We start from the raw sequence: 15,747 nt of genomic DNA, 5'->3' as shown, positions 1-15,747 counted from the left end.
TTGAAACTAGGCTCCACTGACTCTGAAATCCGTTTTAAAGGATGCAGTCCCATCAACTTCATCATTTGTTTTGCTGTAAACATAATAGATCCCGTGGGATGAGACTTTATGCTTACAGATGTTCTTTTCTTTTAAACACCTTCGAACTCTCCCAAGTTTATGTTTTTAAAGCTTTGGGCCACGTGAAAGAGCTTCTTAGAATTTTGTGAAATGATTTTAGTGTTTTATGAGAGAATAACTGATATTAGATTATTCATGGTAGAAAGTCAGTCATGTTGAATGATTATAGGAGGTAAGATTGTAGTAGTTGTAGAGTAATGGATGCAGGCCCTTCGACCCTCTTCTAGCATAACCCTCTGTTTCATACTCAGTCACTCATTTCATTCAAATTTAACAGACTGTGTGGTTCAGGAGAGAAGACTTGTGTAAAACCCTTCATGTGTCACACATCTAATGGACTGGCTTTACAGTTAGATTACAGTTTACAACAGATACAGAATCATCATGAGACCTTGTGGCAGATACGGGATGTTTGCTTTGATGGTCAGGCAGGATGCATACTGGAGCTGACAGTGCAGGTGTAACCGATTACATCTATCTTATTTCCCAAACTTAATAATAAATTATTATCCTTGCCCAGTCAGTGACCTTCATCTTGTTGGAGGTTAAGAACGATGGGCCTTGCATTGAGCTAAAAGCAAATTTCTTATCATGTAGGCAGCTTTACACTATCTACACAGCAACAAACAATGTTTGGTCCAAAAGTTTAATGTGTTGATTTAATTAAATCTTCAGACATGATTGGCTACTTTTATTAATGCAGCCATCACAGCAAAAATAAAACATAGACAGGCAGCTCAGCCAAAGAGTACAAATAGGTTGTTCCTCGGGCATTTAGCCCAGCCTTGTGCATGTCCTTGAAATAGTAAGTATTATAAATGAGTTGTGTAGTCCAGCAATGGGCTTTGGATTTCTGTTGTTTTGTCATTGCTTTTGGGCTAAAGGTCCAAATGTGTTATGGATGTTGTTCTCCGATGGAAAAGTACTAAAACGGCAGCATTATGAAGTAATACATGACATCTCTTTTCCGGTGCCCTCTCACCCGCTGCACAAGTAATTATCACCAAATTCACACTGAGTTCCAGGCCATAATTATAGTTGTGAATTGGATTTGACAAAAAAGGCCATGACACGTCGTTGGACACTGTTTCCATGGGAAAAATAACTCCTATATGATTGGATATGAACAGCTGTGACTGGTTTTGCATTCGTCTTTGCGATGCAGAAGAGTCGCACACAGCCACTCTGTTTGTCTTTACGCCGTCCCCCGAGGCTGGATGAGCTCACTCGAGCAAACAAAACAATAAAAGTGACTTACAGGGTATTTAAGTGTCTGTCTGTTCTTCTGTATCTCACTGAAAGTTGTTGTTCTCTATGAAGAGAAGATAATAAAAACAGGGCAACCTAAATGGAAAGATAAAAAACCCTTTATTGGGTAAGGTATTTAACAGCTTTGACTCTAGAGTTCAACAAGTTAATGGGAACACATCTACAAAACTAATTTGAGGCTTTTGTACCATGATTGATTGATTCATGATAATCTATTTTCATTTTCTATTTTATAAATTATGAAGCATTGTTATAGATTAAACTACCCAACAGTGAATGAAACAGTAAACAGTATTTTTGCCCTGTGGTATTTCTAGTTTTACATCTGAATACTTGCTCCACTCTTGTCGATCGGTTCATTCAAACATAACTACCATTCAAAGTCCTGTTTATATGCTGCTTTTATAATCAGTTTGCACATAATGCCCAGATTAGAATCACTTCCACATCTTCCTGGCTTTATGTTTTTCTGTGACTGATTAGACAAGTCAAATGCACATGTCTCTGATTCAACACAGGTCTCCACAACAGATGGCATTATGTAATCAGTATGGTGCATCCTGTCTTCATTTCATTAAAGGATTTGGCTGAAAAATTTGAGTGTTTCTTGCTGCCAACAAACCACAAAAGCAACAAACTAAAAATACCGCCTGTGTAGTTGAAGCCTGGTAAAGCTGGTAAAACTTCATTGTTGTCCAAAAACCATTAAGAACCAGACATGTGGACATGAGTCACTGTTTTGATGACTTAACTTGACATGATATCAAAATAAATAACTTAAGACTCGACTTGGACTTGAATGTTAATGACTTGTCACTCATCTGGGTTATCCAATATGCAAACTCACATTGGGAATAACATTGTCATTGGACGACTACGCTATCAATCAAGCTCCGTGCGGCGCTAACCGATGATCTATGGATTTAGATCAGATCATCATTATCTGTGCCGGTCCAAATTAAGAAATAAATCTTTTTTGAGTTTTTTGTTTTTGTTTGGTTATATGAATTTCACTGAATATCAATAGTTATGAAGCAAATTCAATTCACTGGGTGATGAAATGAATCCTCCATTACAATGAACATTATGTCGTCTCAATGGCACATCATCTGCTGCACGAAATGTGTGTCACTCCGCCGCTGAAAATAGTCCCACTCACTCCTCTGAGGTTTACATATGGCTCTCCAGGAATATGTGGGTGACGTCACGGATCCTACATCCATATTTATACCGTCTATGAGTGCTGAAAAAGAACTTATGTGACATATGTGAAGCTAGTGAGAGACTAAATAGGAGTAGTGTTGTTTTGGTGTGTAAACCATGCATTTAGTAAGTGCTCCTTCTCAGTTGTATGTTTTTGAAATAGAAAACTAAGTCTCCTCTGTTGCAGAGGAGTGTGTGACTCAAACATCGTGAGGCAGATGTTCAGTCTGTTAGCTGAGTCATTCACACATTTCTCAGCCGTTCAACAGGACGTCCAGCCCGGCTTTCTGCTCAGGCGGTGAACTGTGAGCTAGGCTGCGAGAACAGCATCTGAGCTGCTCTCCATCATTATGTGCGCCGACTACACGGTGATGTATGATTGGCTGAAGTCAACAGATGGGGTGATTCATCACAAATTGGAATGTAGATTGAGGTGTCGCAACGCTTTGCTGGTTCAGCAAACTGGACTGCATTATATCAAATGTTGAATAATAAGCTGAGCAACAGGTGATATTGTAATTAGAAGACTAACTAGCATTGTTAACACTTGAAAAGGTGGAAGGACTCATTTTTATTATACTATAAAATGTTTTTTATATTTTTTTTATGGTTAAAAACTGTCAGCTTCCACACATAATCTAATCTTCATAATGTCTCTTAATCAAGACTTGGTCTTGGTTTATGCATCCGTGATTCAAAGCCCTATAGGGAAACGTGTTTTTCGAAGGTAAACACATAAATTTAGACAAAACTTTTTTTTTTTTTTGAAGGGCTCAGCCACCAAATAGCTCTTTTGGGATGGAGTTGCTGTGCAATCTCATGATAGCCAGCTCATATTTCCTCACTGCCAGGGTCTGATGTCTGGCAGAAAATTGAAGCCAGTCAGGTGTGGCACTGTCATAGCCACAACACTTCTATAAAATATGCTGGGTTTAATGATGGCATGGGGAGCAGGAGACTATAAATGTAGTGTTAAATCTCTAACAAGGACGTACTAGACTACTAGTTACTAAAAGGAACTAAAACTTTATATACTTATGAGTCAGATTATACCTCTTGATTTGTTTTAAATGTGTATTTTAGGGTATATTTCCTGTTAAAATGCCATATAATAAAGCATATATGCACATTGATGATCCTGTGGAAGCTCTTGACTATAAACTTAAAATACACTGTGCCTGAACTCTCTCTCTACTCTCCAGACAAAAAGGTAATGGTGACATCTGCCTGAGAACAGCTGCTGTAACACTCAAAGCTTTCACTCAGGAAATGCCCCTATTGTTCATACTAGTTATAAGAGAGACATTCTTCCCATATATAGCACATATATATAGTATGCAATTATAGTAAAATGGTAAATGGATTGTACTTATGTAGCGCCTTTCTAGTCATTCGACCACTTAAAGCGCTTTTACACTACTTATCTCATTCACTCGTTCACACACATTCATACGCTGATGGCGCAGCCTTCGGGAGCAATTTGGGGTTCAGTATCTTGCCCAAGGACTCTTCGACATGCAGACTGGAGGAGCCAGAGATTTTTTTTTTTAACCTCTATTGGACAGATGTGCATGGATGTGATGCCTGTTAGTGGTGGTATAGATGTTGCATCCATGCTTAACTCCTTCTCAAAGGACTTTTTTAAAGTCTGGTGTTGGGTTTTAGCATTTTGGACTACATGACATAGCCTGTGGTGCTGGATGAGTGAGTGGCAACTCTAAATGAGATAGTTAAGATAGTTTGAGACACCAGCCAACACGCAAACAAACGTCTTTTTTTCAAAGCCCTAACATCCTTGTAATGGAAACCTTTTCAGATTTGTCACAGAGCTTAGTTTTGCAAAGTTTGAATCTCTTCGCAAGTCAGTGTGACTTTTTTCCAGAACATTTGAGTTTGGCAAGACTTAGTGGAGCTATAATTATGTGGATTCTTTCGCTCATTGCGCAACACTAATTAGAGGTAAAATAAATTTGAGCGGCGCCAATCTAAACTTTTAGAATCGCACCGGATCAATTTTTAATTTGAGGAGCGTTGTTCGTATTGTAGTGCTTATTATCTGTTTCTGAAGTTCCCCTCAGCTCTTCGAGGCTTTTTAGCATCTTTCAGCTCATCGTTTTGCTTTTGCACCACGCAACCAGGTTCACTCTCACCGCTCTCGTCCTCATTTACAGAAGCAGCAGTGAAAACATAAGCATAGTTTCCCTGGTGACACCTTCACCTTGATTTCAAGCCAGGAAAAAAAAAAGAACACATTCACTTTGAACGAATTGGTCTCTCAGTGCCAGCTTTTCAAACAAAGTGCAGACTGGAGAATTTTTGTAAAAGCCATAAAATCTCAGCACCGAGCAATGTTATCACTGAATCGCTGCAATCGATCACAGACCTCATTATGCCACTTTCTGACTGCTGAGGAGCTCACGGGTTAATGTGCAGCCACATACATTTTATTTGTCCTGGTGAAGAAGGCAGCGTCCTGACCAAACAACACTGTTAATCTGATTTATCAGTCTTTGACCTTTAAAAACTGAACAAAGAACGATTTGAACATGAAGTTACACTTTGACAGTGTTTTGGCTGTTGGAGCAGTTTAAATGTTGTCTTCCATCAGCCCTTTTACCTGCTGATTTTCTTTGTTCAAACAATTAAACAGACAGGGATACTGTGTTCTTCTTTTCTCTCTTTGGGAGTGTAAATCTCTGAACAGCAGTTGTGACAGCCGCAGATGGACCCATGACTGGTTACAAATGGCTTGCAAACACTCTGTCACAGCAGAAAAGTCGGATAAAAAACAACAAGAGTTGTGTTGTGGGGAATTCAGTTTCACCTCAGTCCTGCCCACAGGGGCTGTGGAGGCTCTGGCTCTATTAGATTATGAGGCAGCCAGTCCCAACATCAAACCCCGTTGTGCTGAAAGGTCACTAACACCCTGAAAGAGACATGACCACGGTCCATCAGCAGGACTGAACCCCATGATGGCGTCCTCATCGATCCGAACTCACACTGCTGAGAGCGTAATATTGTTTGGCCTTTTAAAAATGAGCCTGTAACATCGTGTCACCCTGACGTCTCCTGATAGAAAGACACAAGGAACAGTTAGTTATATCTGCCTGCTCAATTTTTCCACCAATTTAAGACACATAATCGAGCCTGCACAACACAGAGAGAACAAATGTTGGATTAAATGTGGAATTTCTCTTTCAGCCGATAAATAAAAACTGCTCATTTGAGTTTAATTAACCAATTTAAACTGATGAACGGTAAATCATCTTACAGAAAACAGCTGTACTTTGTTTGTTTTGGAGTTATCAACATCTGTCAGTGAATTAAAGTCATACATCACCGGATTAGAGTGATCGCCTTCTAATTAAAGCTGTTAGAGTACTTGGTCTCTGCTTCCGTCTTTCCATTTAAAAACAACATTTGATAACTCTGTGGTTGATACTTAAGCATTCGATCCACACGTGCATGGCCATTAGAGGGGCTCCATACTGCGAAATCACACCAAAAGTTCACATAGGAATTCTTCATCTTTTATTTTTTTTGCACGACAGCAGACAGCTTAAGCGGAGGAGAGATGTGCACTGCACTTTGCAAAACATAAATTTCAAAAACAGGAAAAAAAAATAATAAATCAAATTACACAAACAGAGAGGTAGTTTCTTTTCAAAAAAAAATAAATGCAACGTGATTGCATTTGTTCCTTAACACTCAGGAGTTTATGGCCACTGTGAAAATAATGACCTACATTGCACGTCATAAAAATAATTTAGCTTATAGTCTGGAGCGCCAGCCCTTCTCAGTGCCGTCTCCAATCTTTAACGTCCGGTCAGAGATCAGAGTGATTCAGTCTGCTGTTGTGCTTTGCCATGATGATCCGAAGCGTCCAGGTACTTTAGGAACACTGATCTCCCTTCACTCTTACTGCTTTAGAGTCCGTTTATACCAGAGACGCCCAAAATAAAAGCTGTAATAGCTGACATGGCCAACAACATCATGGCAAGCAGACAAAATACATTTTAAAATAAAGTCAGTGGTTTCCTACCTGCGGGTCAGGACCCCTAAAAGAGGCTCAAAGATAAATCTGAGAGGACTTCTCTTTTATAGTCCGCTTTTGTTGCAAAATACTCAACAGTTTTTAGCCTTTTAGGCTTCCAAAAATGACCTAAATTACATCATTTGAGACTGGAAAATCAGTGTGGTTAAACTGCTACTAACACGTAGGCATTCAAAATTGAACATGTGATGAAGAATCACATGTAAAGGGAGATTAATCTTCTGGTGCCCCAAGACCTCAGACCTCCAGAGCTCCAGGCTTACTGTGCGTGAACTGGTTTGTGCAAATGAAACTTTTTCACAAATATGCAGAACTAAAGCAAATCACTGTCATGATGAGGGCCTGAAAATGGACTTTGACATTTTGGGTAATCTGTTTTTTTTGTGTGTTTTTTTTTTTTTGCTGAAAGTTAAATGAGTTGATTCATACCACTCATGTCTGTACAAGTGACCAGTTTAGCCGGAGCCAGTGGACAATTAACGTTAATAACGTCAATGTTTATAGCATAAAGATTGTAAACTGCTATCCTGGCTAACAAAATCCACCTACCAGCACCTATAAAGCTCACAAATGAACCCATTACATCATGTTTGTTTCATTTGTACAAAGTCTGACGTGTTAAAACGATAATTTGCACGTTTACAGGATCATTACCTTCATGAAGTCGTCACTGGTTGCCTAGCAACTCATCCCTGCCAAGACCAGCATCCAAGCAGCTCAAAATCAGCAAATTGTTTTAAAGCTTCGGTAATTATACACATTGTACAAACACAGATATAAAGTGAGCTTTAGAGATGCTGGGAGGAGAGAGTCAGGCTAGCGGTTTCCCTCTGTTTCCAGTCTTTATGCTAAGCTAAGCTAATTAGGGCATGGCGGCGGTATCAATCTTCTAATCTAACTCAGGCTATATTCTCAGAATAAACCCCATTATCTCAGTTTTAATGCTTGTTGCTTGTTCCTACATTGATATGAAATCAAAATTTCCACACAGCAGATCAAGTAGCATACTACAGTAGCACAAAGAGGCGGAGAAAAGAATTGCCTAGAGAGTGGGTGGAACAAAAAAACTGGGTTAAAGAGGGGACCAGGAGATAAATCCATCCATATGGTATGTTTTGTGGATGTGTAGAGAGCTTGATCAATGATGATGATGTGCTACAAACCATTACAGCACACTCATGTAGGAGAAAATAACAGTGGCATCCACTTATCAGGCTGGGAAAGTCTGTAAAAAGCCTGTAATGGAAACATGCTGTATGAACCTTGTAGAGATGCCCAGTATCTGGCTACCATGATTCACTTACAACAGGACAATGAGACAGTGAGTGACGGATGCCAGTAATGGACAAAAGAGATTGTCACGGTGGTGCAGCAGTTCTGTGTAAGATCTAAAAGGACTTTTTCCACGACTTGCAGAGGATCTTCTGGAAGGCGCGTCGGAAGTCCCGGTTGAAGATGGTGTAGATGGCAGGGTTGAGGGAGCTGTTACAGTAGCCAATCCAGAAGAAGAATTTAAAGAGCGGGTCTGGGATCTTACAGGAGTCCCTGCACACGCCGTACAGGCTGTAGCTGAAGAAAAAGGGGAACCAACACACAACAAACACCCCCATGACCACAGCCAGGACAAATGTAAACCTCTTTTCTCTGGCTTGTGAGACCTTTTTCCTGGCCAAGGAGCTCCGGCGACGTTTCCTCCTGGAGGTGAAGAGGTCTATGGATTTGTTACTGACTCTGGAGATGCGAGTGGAGTGTTTGGAGAGGGAGTTTTTCTTTTGGCTGGTCCTCTTGGCTCTCTGAGAGTCCTGCTGCTGCTGCTCCTGCTGCTGGAGTTTGTGACCTTTGCCCTCTGAGGAGGAGCTCTCCTCCATGTCTGCATCCTCAGTCTGTTGCCCGATGGTGACGGTGCGTTGGCTGGGCGTAGGCGGGCACTGACAGTGACCGTTCTCTTTCTCGCCATGGAAAGGGGAGTTGGCTTTGCTCAATCCATTCTCAGTTTGTGTAACACCATCTGGCCTTGCATTTTTCCCCGACATGGTTCTGGTTCTGGTTTTGGCCACCTGGTATATTCTGATATACACCAGGATCATGATTAAGCACGGTGCGAAGAAGGACGCGATGCTGGAGGAGAGTATGTACCAAGTGTCATCGTTCAGCACGCACTGAGGCATAGAGCTGTTTTCATTGTTGCTGTCTATAGATATGAGAGGTGGAGAGGAGATGAAAGCAGATATAAGCCACACGATTAAGATTATACACTTGACGCGTTTAGGAGTCCGCTTCAGGTTGTACTCTACAGCCTGCGTAACGGACCAGTAGCGGTCCAGGCTTATTGCGCACAGATGAACAATAGACGAAGTGCAGAACAAAACATCCAAAGCCAGATAAATACCGCACCAAACTTTTCCAAAATACCAGTAGCCCATAAGTTCATTCGCCAGAGAAAACGGCATCACCAAAGTGGCGACCAGGATGTCCGCGGTGGCCAGAGACACCAGAAAGAGGTTCTGCGGGGCTTTCAGTGCCCTGCTTGTCAACACCGCAATAACCACCAGAATATTTCCAACAACGGTGAATAGAATGAGGAAACTTACAAGGGCAGCAATGCTGGCAATCGCTGCCAAAGAATATCCACTGTCCCTACTCCAGGAGGAATTCAGATGGATCACCGTGAACGCGTCCATTCCGCTGGCGTTAAACGAATCCATCCCGACCGTGTGCGCCTTTTATATATATCCTGGACTGGTCGGATGTTGGCATCGATTCACATTCAGCCCTCTAATGAGTGAAGAGTCCATCAAAAACGCGCAGCTCCGCAGCCAGTGGACAAATCTGACGACGTGGTTACGCGCGCATGAAAGATTCTTGGTAGCCCTTTGGAGGCTGTTTTCAGCCTGTTGATCATGTGTATCTCAAGATAACTAACTTAAAAAATGATCAAATAATAATCTTCTATGCATCCTATTATAGTCCCGTCACGCGTGTCCTGTTTGTCAGGAGTTGAGTGCGGTCCAGGCGCAGCTCTCCCTCCTTCTGCATGGTGCGCTCTCGCTCATAATGATGCCCCATGTGTTGTTCTCTCACCCACTGCTGCCCCGCCCCCGGCACAGATCATTATTTTCATATTGTTGGAACATGATAAGGCCAAGGACAAGACTACATTGAAGCTCAAATTATCTGAAAATATCATTTTATTTTTGTCCAACCGAAAGAAAAACTGATTTATGCTTTCCAAATTTGAGAGAGTGATAGAAAATGAATGCGCAGTCAGTGTTTTTTAGTATCTTGGCACATTTGTTTATTTTTTTTACTGACTCTCAACTCACTGGAGGTCAGTATTGCTGCACTCACAATAAAGTCTGCAAGCTTCTGAAGACTGTAACTATGAATCAAAGAGGTTGTCGGGCTGAGAAAAACTGAAATATGTGAACAAAAACCTTGATTCTTGGAGTAGTGTGTTTGTTTATGTGGCACCTGTTTTCTGCCAGATAGAGCTAAGGAGTCATGTGAGAGTGGATGGAGGTGAGTTTAGAGAAGTTGGCTTGGTTTTGAAGCTGAGGAGATGGATTGGATTTTCAACAGTCGGCTGCATTTCTCTCTCTCTTCATACCATTTTCTGCTAATTTTTCATGCACACACTCAAACACACACACACACACACACACACACACACACACACACACATGCACTGGTTGGGGTTGGACTCAAACACCAGACAGTGCGGTCTCTGTTAGTGCTATAATCAAGGTAGTGCCCCTCAGGGGGGGGAGCTGATTTTATTGCACAGGAACAAAACATTTCTGTTGTGCAATATTTATCATCAGGTAAATCTATTTCTGTTGTTTTTCTTTAATAAATCAGTGATCAGTGAAAGCAGAGGAAGCTCTGCTAATCATAAATTGCAGCACAGCACAGCGCAGAGCTTCTTTTGTTTTCCGAGAGTCACGAGCCACAGAGGTTGAGGTTGAGAGTTTCTCGCTTATTTTTTGTTGCTTTTTGCACCTATTTCATAACAGAAATCTTCAAAACGTTTTTTTGTGCTTAAAATATATTCACACACGAGGTCAAGCATGCAAAGTTTCCACAACAAATGATAAAAAATTGGTGAGCTGAGAGGAATTTGCCAGTAGACAGCAGAGTTTAGCAGAGCTCATTGTTGTTATGTAAAGCAACGATTAAGATAAGATAGTTTGCTTATTTTTCAGCTTGTCTCAAATGTCCCAGCTGGATATGAACAGATGCATACCACGCATGATATTGTACCAATATCAAACATTTTTTATCCAAGGTTATTCAAGACGCATTAACTGTGATCCTTGAAAATCCTCCAGAAATGTACGTTTGGTTAGCTTTTAATGCCCTAACTTGAGATATTTACTTTTTCCCAACACGTTGAACAGAATTTATCCACATAATAAGTGCTGGCAGCCAATGATGAAATATTTTGATATTTGGCTTTAGTTCGGACTGTTTGCTTTAGGCTAAATTTATCTTCTAGGATATCAAGTTGTCTTATACAGACTTAATAGATCTATTAGATCATATCATCACCATAAAAGTTAAAGATGTTTTAGTTTTTCTTCTGCTCCATTACTTGTTAACACTCAACTGAAAAATACCTGTAACATCGCACAGAGAATTGATCTTTCACTGTAGCATACTCATCTTTTCAGTCTGTTATTGAACGTCCACATATCCAGCGTAAAGTCTCACAAGCAAGTGAACAAATTCAAGGCTAAACTTTTACATCTTACAAAATGTGTGAGGCCTGTGGTAGATCATAGTGAACACACATCAATACAGTACAAAGACCAGATATTAGTGTTCAAACACACTAAATATACACTAATTATAAATTGAATCCCTGCGATACGTTCCAAAAAAAGTTGGGACAAGAGCAACAAAAGTTATACAACAATAAAGTTTATGAGTTTGAAAATATTAAATATCTTAAATATATATCTCCTTGAACTGTATTGAGTTTTGGAATGGGTGTTGTGTTTCTGTATTTGTGTGCATACTCTGTAATTATGAGTATTATTCACCTTAGTAGAAAATAGTCTTTGGTTACCTTATGATATAAAAGCGGCACAATGCAGTACAGTAAATAATATACACACATAAATAATAAAATACAGATAAAGTACGTAAAATAAAGCATTCGATTATATAACATAAAAATACTGCGGAGCAAGAAATTTTGGGATAAATCCTTCACTTTCTCTTTTTCCACACTGTAATGTTATTATTTATTTATTATTGAGGATCACCTCAAGTGGGACATTTTTGCCTCCACCCTGAAAGAGGTGCACAGACATGAGTAGTATCTGTTGCAGAGAGAGGTGAGAGTATGACTCACTGTCTTACCTCATCCTTTATAGCTTATCCACAGTGTTGCACCGGTGACCTCCCAGTCACAAACCTGCCTCCGCCTCCTCCCTCGTACAGCTCCCACTAGCTTCCATACCACTGCAGACCAGGTTCACCATCAAGGTTTAGTGCCGCAAACACAGAGCTGTCAAACGAGTACAGAAAAGTCCACAGTCTGATTGTACTCAATCATGTCAACATCTGTATGAATACTAGACAGCTGTTTGCGATGTGTATTCCTCAATTTTTGATTGGAACCTCTTGACGATGTATATTTCATGTTCTTGTGATGTGCCAACCGAGACAAAACAAACAAACTTGACAACACTTTTTGCCATTTCTTGGCTTGAGCAGCGGAGGGTGATTGGGTAGTGGTGAATGGGAAATGATGTGTCTGCTCTGCTCTTGTTGGTCTTGAGGAAAGGTCTGCTTTAGATTTATTAACAAGCCTGCTGTGTCTTGGATCTGGATCTGTGTCCTGTCCTGTTTAACTGGACCGAGATGTGCAGGGTACGCTTTGAATCATGATGCAATATCCACAAACCTGCAACCTTTGTTACTGCACATGTGTCGTCTTGTTTTTATTATTATTGTTATAATTATTATTATTCCTTAGAGGCAAACTACAGGTTTTATTATGCAGAGTAGGACCTCCAGATGGAGCCTTGTGAAATGTGATAAATTGCTTCAAATGATGTCACTTGAGGCAGCGCCAGTTAGGAAACCTATCTCAACCTAACCCATAGGCTAATCGAAAAATCAGCAAAGACGTGGATAACTGGTGAACCTGAGGCAGGACCAATTACAGCTGGATGCTCAAACAAATTACCCGTCACAGCACCTACCTATCAATCAAAGTGTCCATGCTGTTAATTATGCATATCTTTAAGCCGGTAAGGCTGTAAACATGTTTATTTCTGCTGTGAACTTAGACATCTTAATATGGGGACTTATGGAGACTGACTTGTTCTGTAGCCAGCCTCAAGTGGACATTTGAGGAACTGCAGTTCACAGTCACATGGCCGCTACAAGCATAACACACCCACATGCACTGTGGGTAATGTAGGCAGGTTTTAAAAAGGAAGGAAGGAATTGTGATTATGCAGAATGTATTATTGTCATTGCGTATTTGTTTATTTCCCCCTTGCTTCAAGATCATTTTATTTCCTACTCGCTATTGTTTTACGGTGAGCCCTTGACCATAACAGTAGAGTCAAGAGTCTAATATGAGCTCAGAGAGTGAAGTTGAGTGTGTTATTGTGGTGCCATGTTGATTAATGAAGATGATTTATAGAATAGAAATTATAGCCTGCTCATTAACCACAGCCCAGGGAGACGGGAGAACATTACACATGGATATAAACCAGTTGATCCAAGCGCTTTTATTTTGAAGTGTAAATATTTTAGAGCTCTGCACCACATTTCTTGCATCATTTGATATTTTTTGATATTTTTTTATTTTTATTTTGGCTTCTTTCTACACAGAAAAGATGAAATGATAAAAAACTAAATTCCAAATTTATATTAAGTCCAATGTGGAACAATCATTTCACACTGAACCGAGCTGCACTGCATTTATTTGAAATGAAAGGTTGGTTTAGAAATGAAATGGATTTTAAGTATTTCATTAAATTACCTTTTGCTCTTTGTTCTCTACATTTCAAGCATAGGTGGATTTTTTTTTTTTTCCACTTGATAATTACATCATTGTGTGCACTTTTTTTTACTGGCTCAAACGTGTGCCAGAGTGCAATTTGAATTCCTGTTTGCTTTGTAAAACACTTTTGCTTTGTTCTTCTTCTTTTTAAACTTTTATATTTGTTTTTTATGGTCAGATTTTAAGATCTTGTCGGCCAGATGTTACCATGACTAATAGTCAACACTGCAGAACCAGTTCAAGATAACTTGATCTTCAATCTTTGCTTCAGATACTGCTGTGCCGTTTTAAACATATCTGATATCTGTCTTACTAGTTATCTGTCTCATATGAACACAATCATTTGCAAGCTGTCAACTTGTGCTCATTCTTTATGGGAACCAGGTGCATCAACATGCTGGATGCATATGCAACGTTGCAAAAAGTTGAACTTGCTCCTTGTAGGGGAAAATAAGGGTTGTAGTGGCAGCCGTGTGTTTACAATGAGGGTTATCAGCATTAACTGGACGTCAGGGCCGAGCGGTCAGTCAAGGAGAATTGAATGAACAAACGGTCTCTGCAGGGCGCTGCTGAGGAGTGAGCGGCGAGTTGTTGATTGAGCACAAAAGGCACAAGTGAGGCATGACGAAGAACTGCGAGGGGGTAGAGCCGGCTCAGTGAAAGCTCAGCATGAACCCTTTTGTTGCCTGATCATTATGTGGCGCAAGTGTAATGACCCTAATTAGACATTATATTGCAGGTAATAATTCAGAAATTATTTATTTAATTTACATATTTGGCGTTGGTACACAATGTTAATGTGTCTGGGAGCCTCCCACTCCAAAACCCTCTGACGCAGATGATTCAAACTGTTTCAGCAGCAGCTCAGTGAATTTATTTCTATTATTTTATTATATAAGTTATGAAAAGGAGTTCACATAGAAGAAGCTTGTTTGACCACCCAGGATCCACCGATGATCCACATCTTAGCCGGAAGGCAGCAAAGGACTGTGACTTCTATCTGGCTAATGTACTTACCAATGTTAATATATCGCAAAGGTAACTGCTGTAATGTTACGGATAGGTGCCGCACAGTGATTTAGTAGGTTTTGCTTGGTTGCTCACATGATTACACAAGGAATCAGCCTATCTTCATTGCTGTATAAATCAGCACTGTGGACTCTTTTGGGGAGGTGGCTCTCCCCTTGCAGTAGTTTTGGGGAGCACTGTGTTTTTTCCATATTCCCACAGTCACACCATAAATAAATGGCTTACAGACCTTTAATCCCACAGCCATCCAGGAATTAAGCAAATCGAATCAAATAAACTAAGAGGGGATGAGGGGGAGCCTTCTCCCAAGCTCTCAAGCTTCAACTTTGAAAGGTGAAAATGACCTTTTTGGCTCATCTGGAGCTTTATTAAAATTAGACATGTGATTTTGGCAGTTTTTCCTTCGAGCTTCTTATTGCTGCTGACAGTTACCTGAGTCTTTTTAATACCAAATCTCAGATGTTTAACTTTCTTGGACACATTTTCCTTCAGTCACAGCGCTCAGCTGGATGTGTAAATTGAGCCCTTCACATTTAAAATGAGAGCGAGTAATATTAGGGATCCTGCACAAAGCTATAATGATGAATACTCCTGGCACATATTGTCATTTGTTGCTGTACAGTCAGTACAACTGATTATAACTAGGGGCGGCACTTTGATCAGTCATACCAATAACTCCCTCGATTTGTTTAGAGGCGGCGTTTAATGACCCTGTTTGTCATGTCCTCATGAAGGTATCGTTACTCTACTGGTGAAGTTGAGGAGTTGGGCAGTGTTCTCAATAATTATCAAACCTCCAGACAAAGAGATCTACAGGTTATTAACTTGTGCCCATGAGATAATACCCGTGAATACAAAATACTTTATACTGCATGAGGCTCCACAGAGTTCAGATAAAGTGTGTGACACAACCAGCTTACAGTGTAAAAGAATGACAGGACTCCTTGATGCCTTGATAATTGTTGTGACACCTTCACTTTGTTACTTTGGGCTTTTTTTCTGTCAATTAATGGAGAAAACGATCAGCAGATTAATCAATAAATTTAAG

General features: G+C 40.3%; 1 protein-coding gene and 1 long non-coding RNA gene across 3 annotated transcripts in view; one reads left to right on the top strand and one right to left on the bottom strand.

Annotated features, from left to right (window-relative positions):
* LOC113747645 (uncharacterized) overlaps positions 1–15,747 on the top strand; it is a 120,592-nt gene that overhangs the window by 49,947 nt on the left and 54,898 nt on the right. The window lies entirely within an intron of this gene.
* On the bottom strand, positions 7,085–9,786 carry LOC104923970 (alpha-2 adrenergic receptor). The gene has a single exon (XM_010737184.3). It carries the CDS (start codon positions 9,349–9,351, stop codon positions 8,035–8,037), a length of 1,317 nt encoding a protein of 438 aa, XP_010735486.3. The 5' UTR covers positions 9,352–9,786; the 3' UTR covers positions 7,085–8,034.

Source organism: Larimichthys crocea, chromosome XIV, assembly GCF_000972845.2.
Source record: "Larimichthys crocea isolate SSNF chromosome XIV, L_crocea_2.0, whole genome shotgun sequence".
Lineage (NCBI taxonomy): Eukaryota > Metazoa > Chordata > Actinopteri > Sciaenidae > Larimichthys > Larimichthys crocea.
The sequence above is the reverse complement of the archived record's forward strand: the minus strand, read 5'-3'. Positions and strand labels throughout refer to the sequence as shown.

Bases quoted from the DNA above. Each gene is read 5' to 3' on its own strand.
- LOC104923970 (XM_010737184.3), bottom strand. From the start codon at position 9,351: ATGGATTCGTTTAACGCCAGCGGAATGGACGCGTTCACGGTGATCCAT.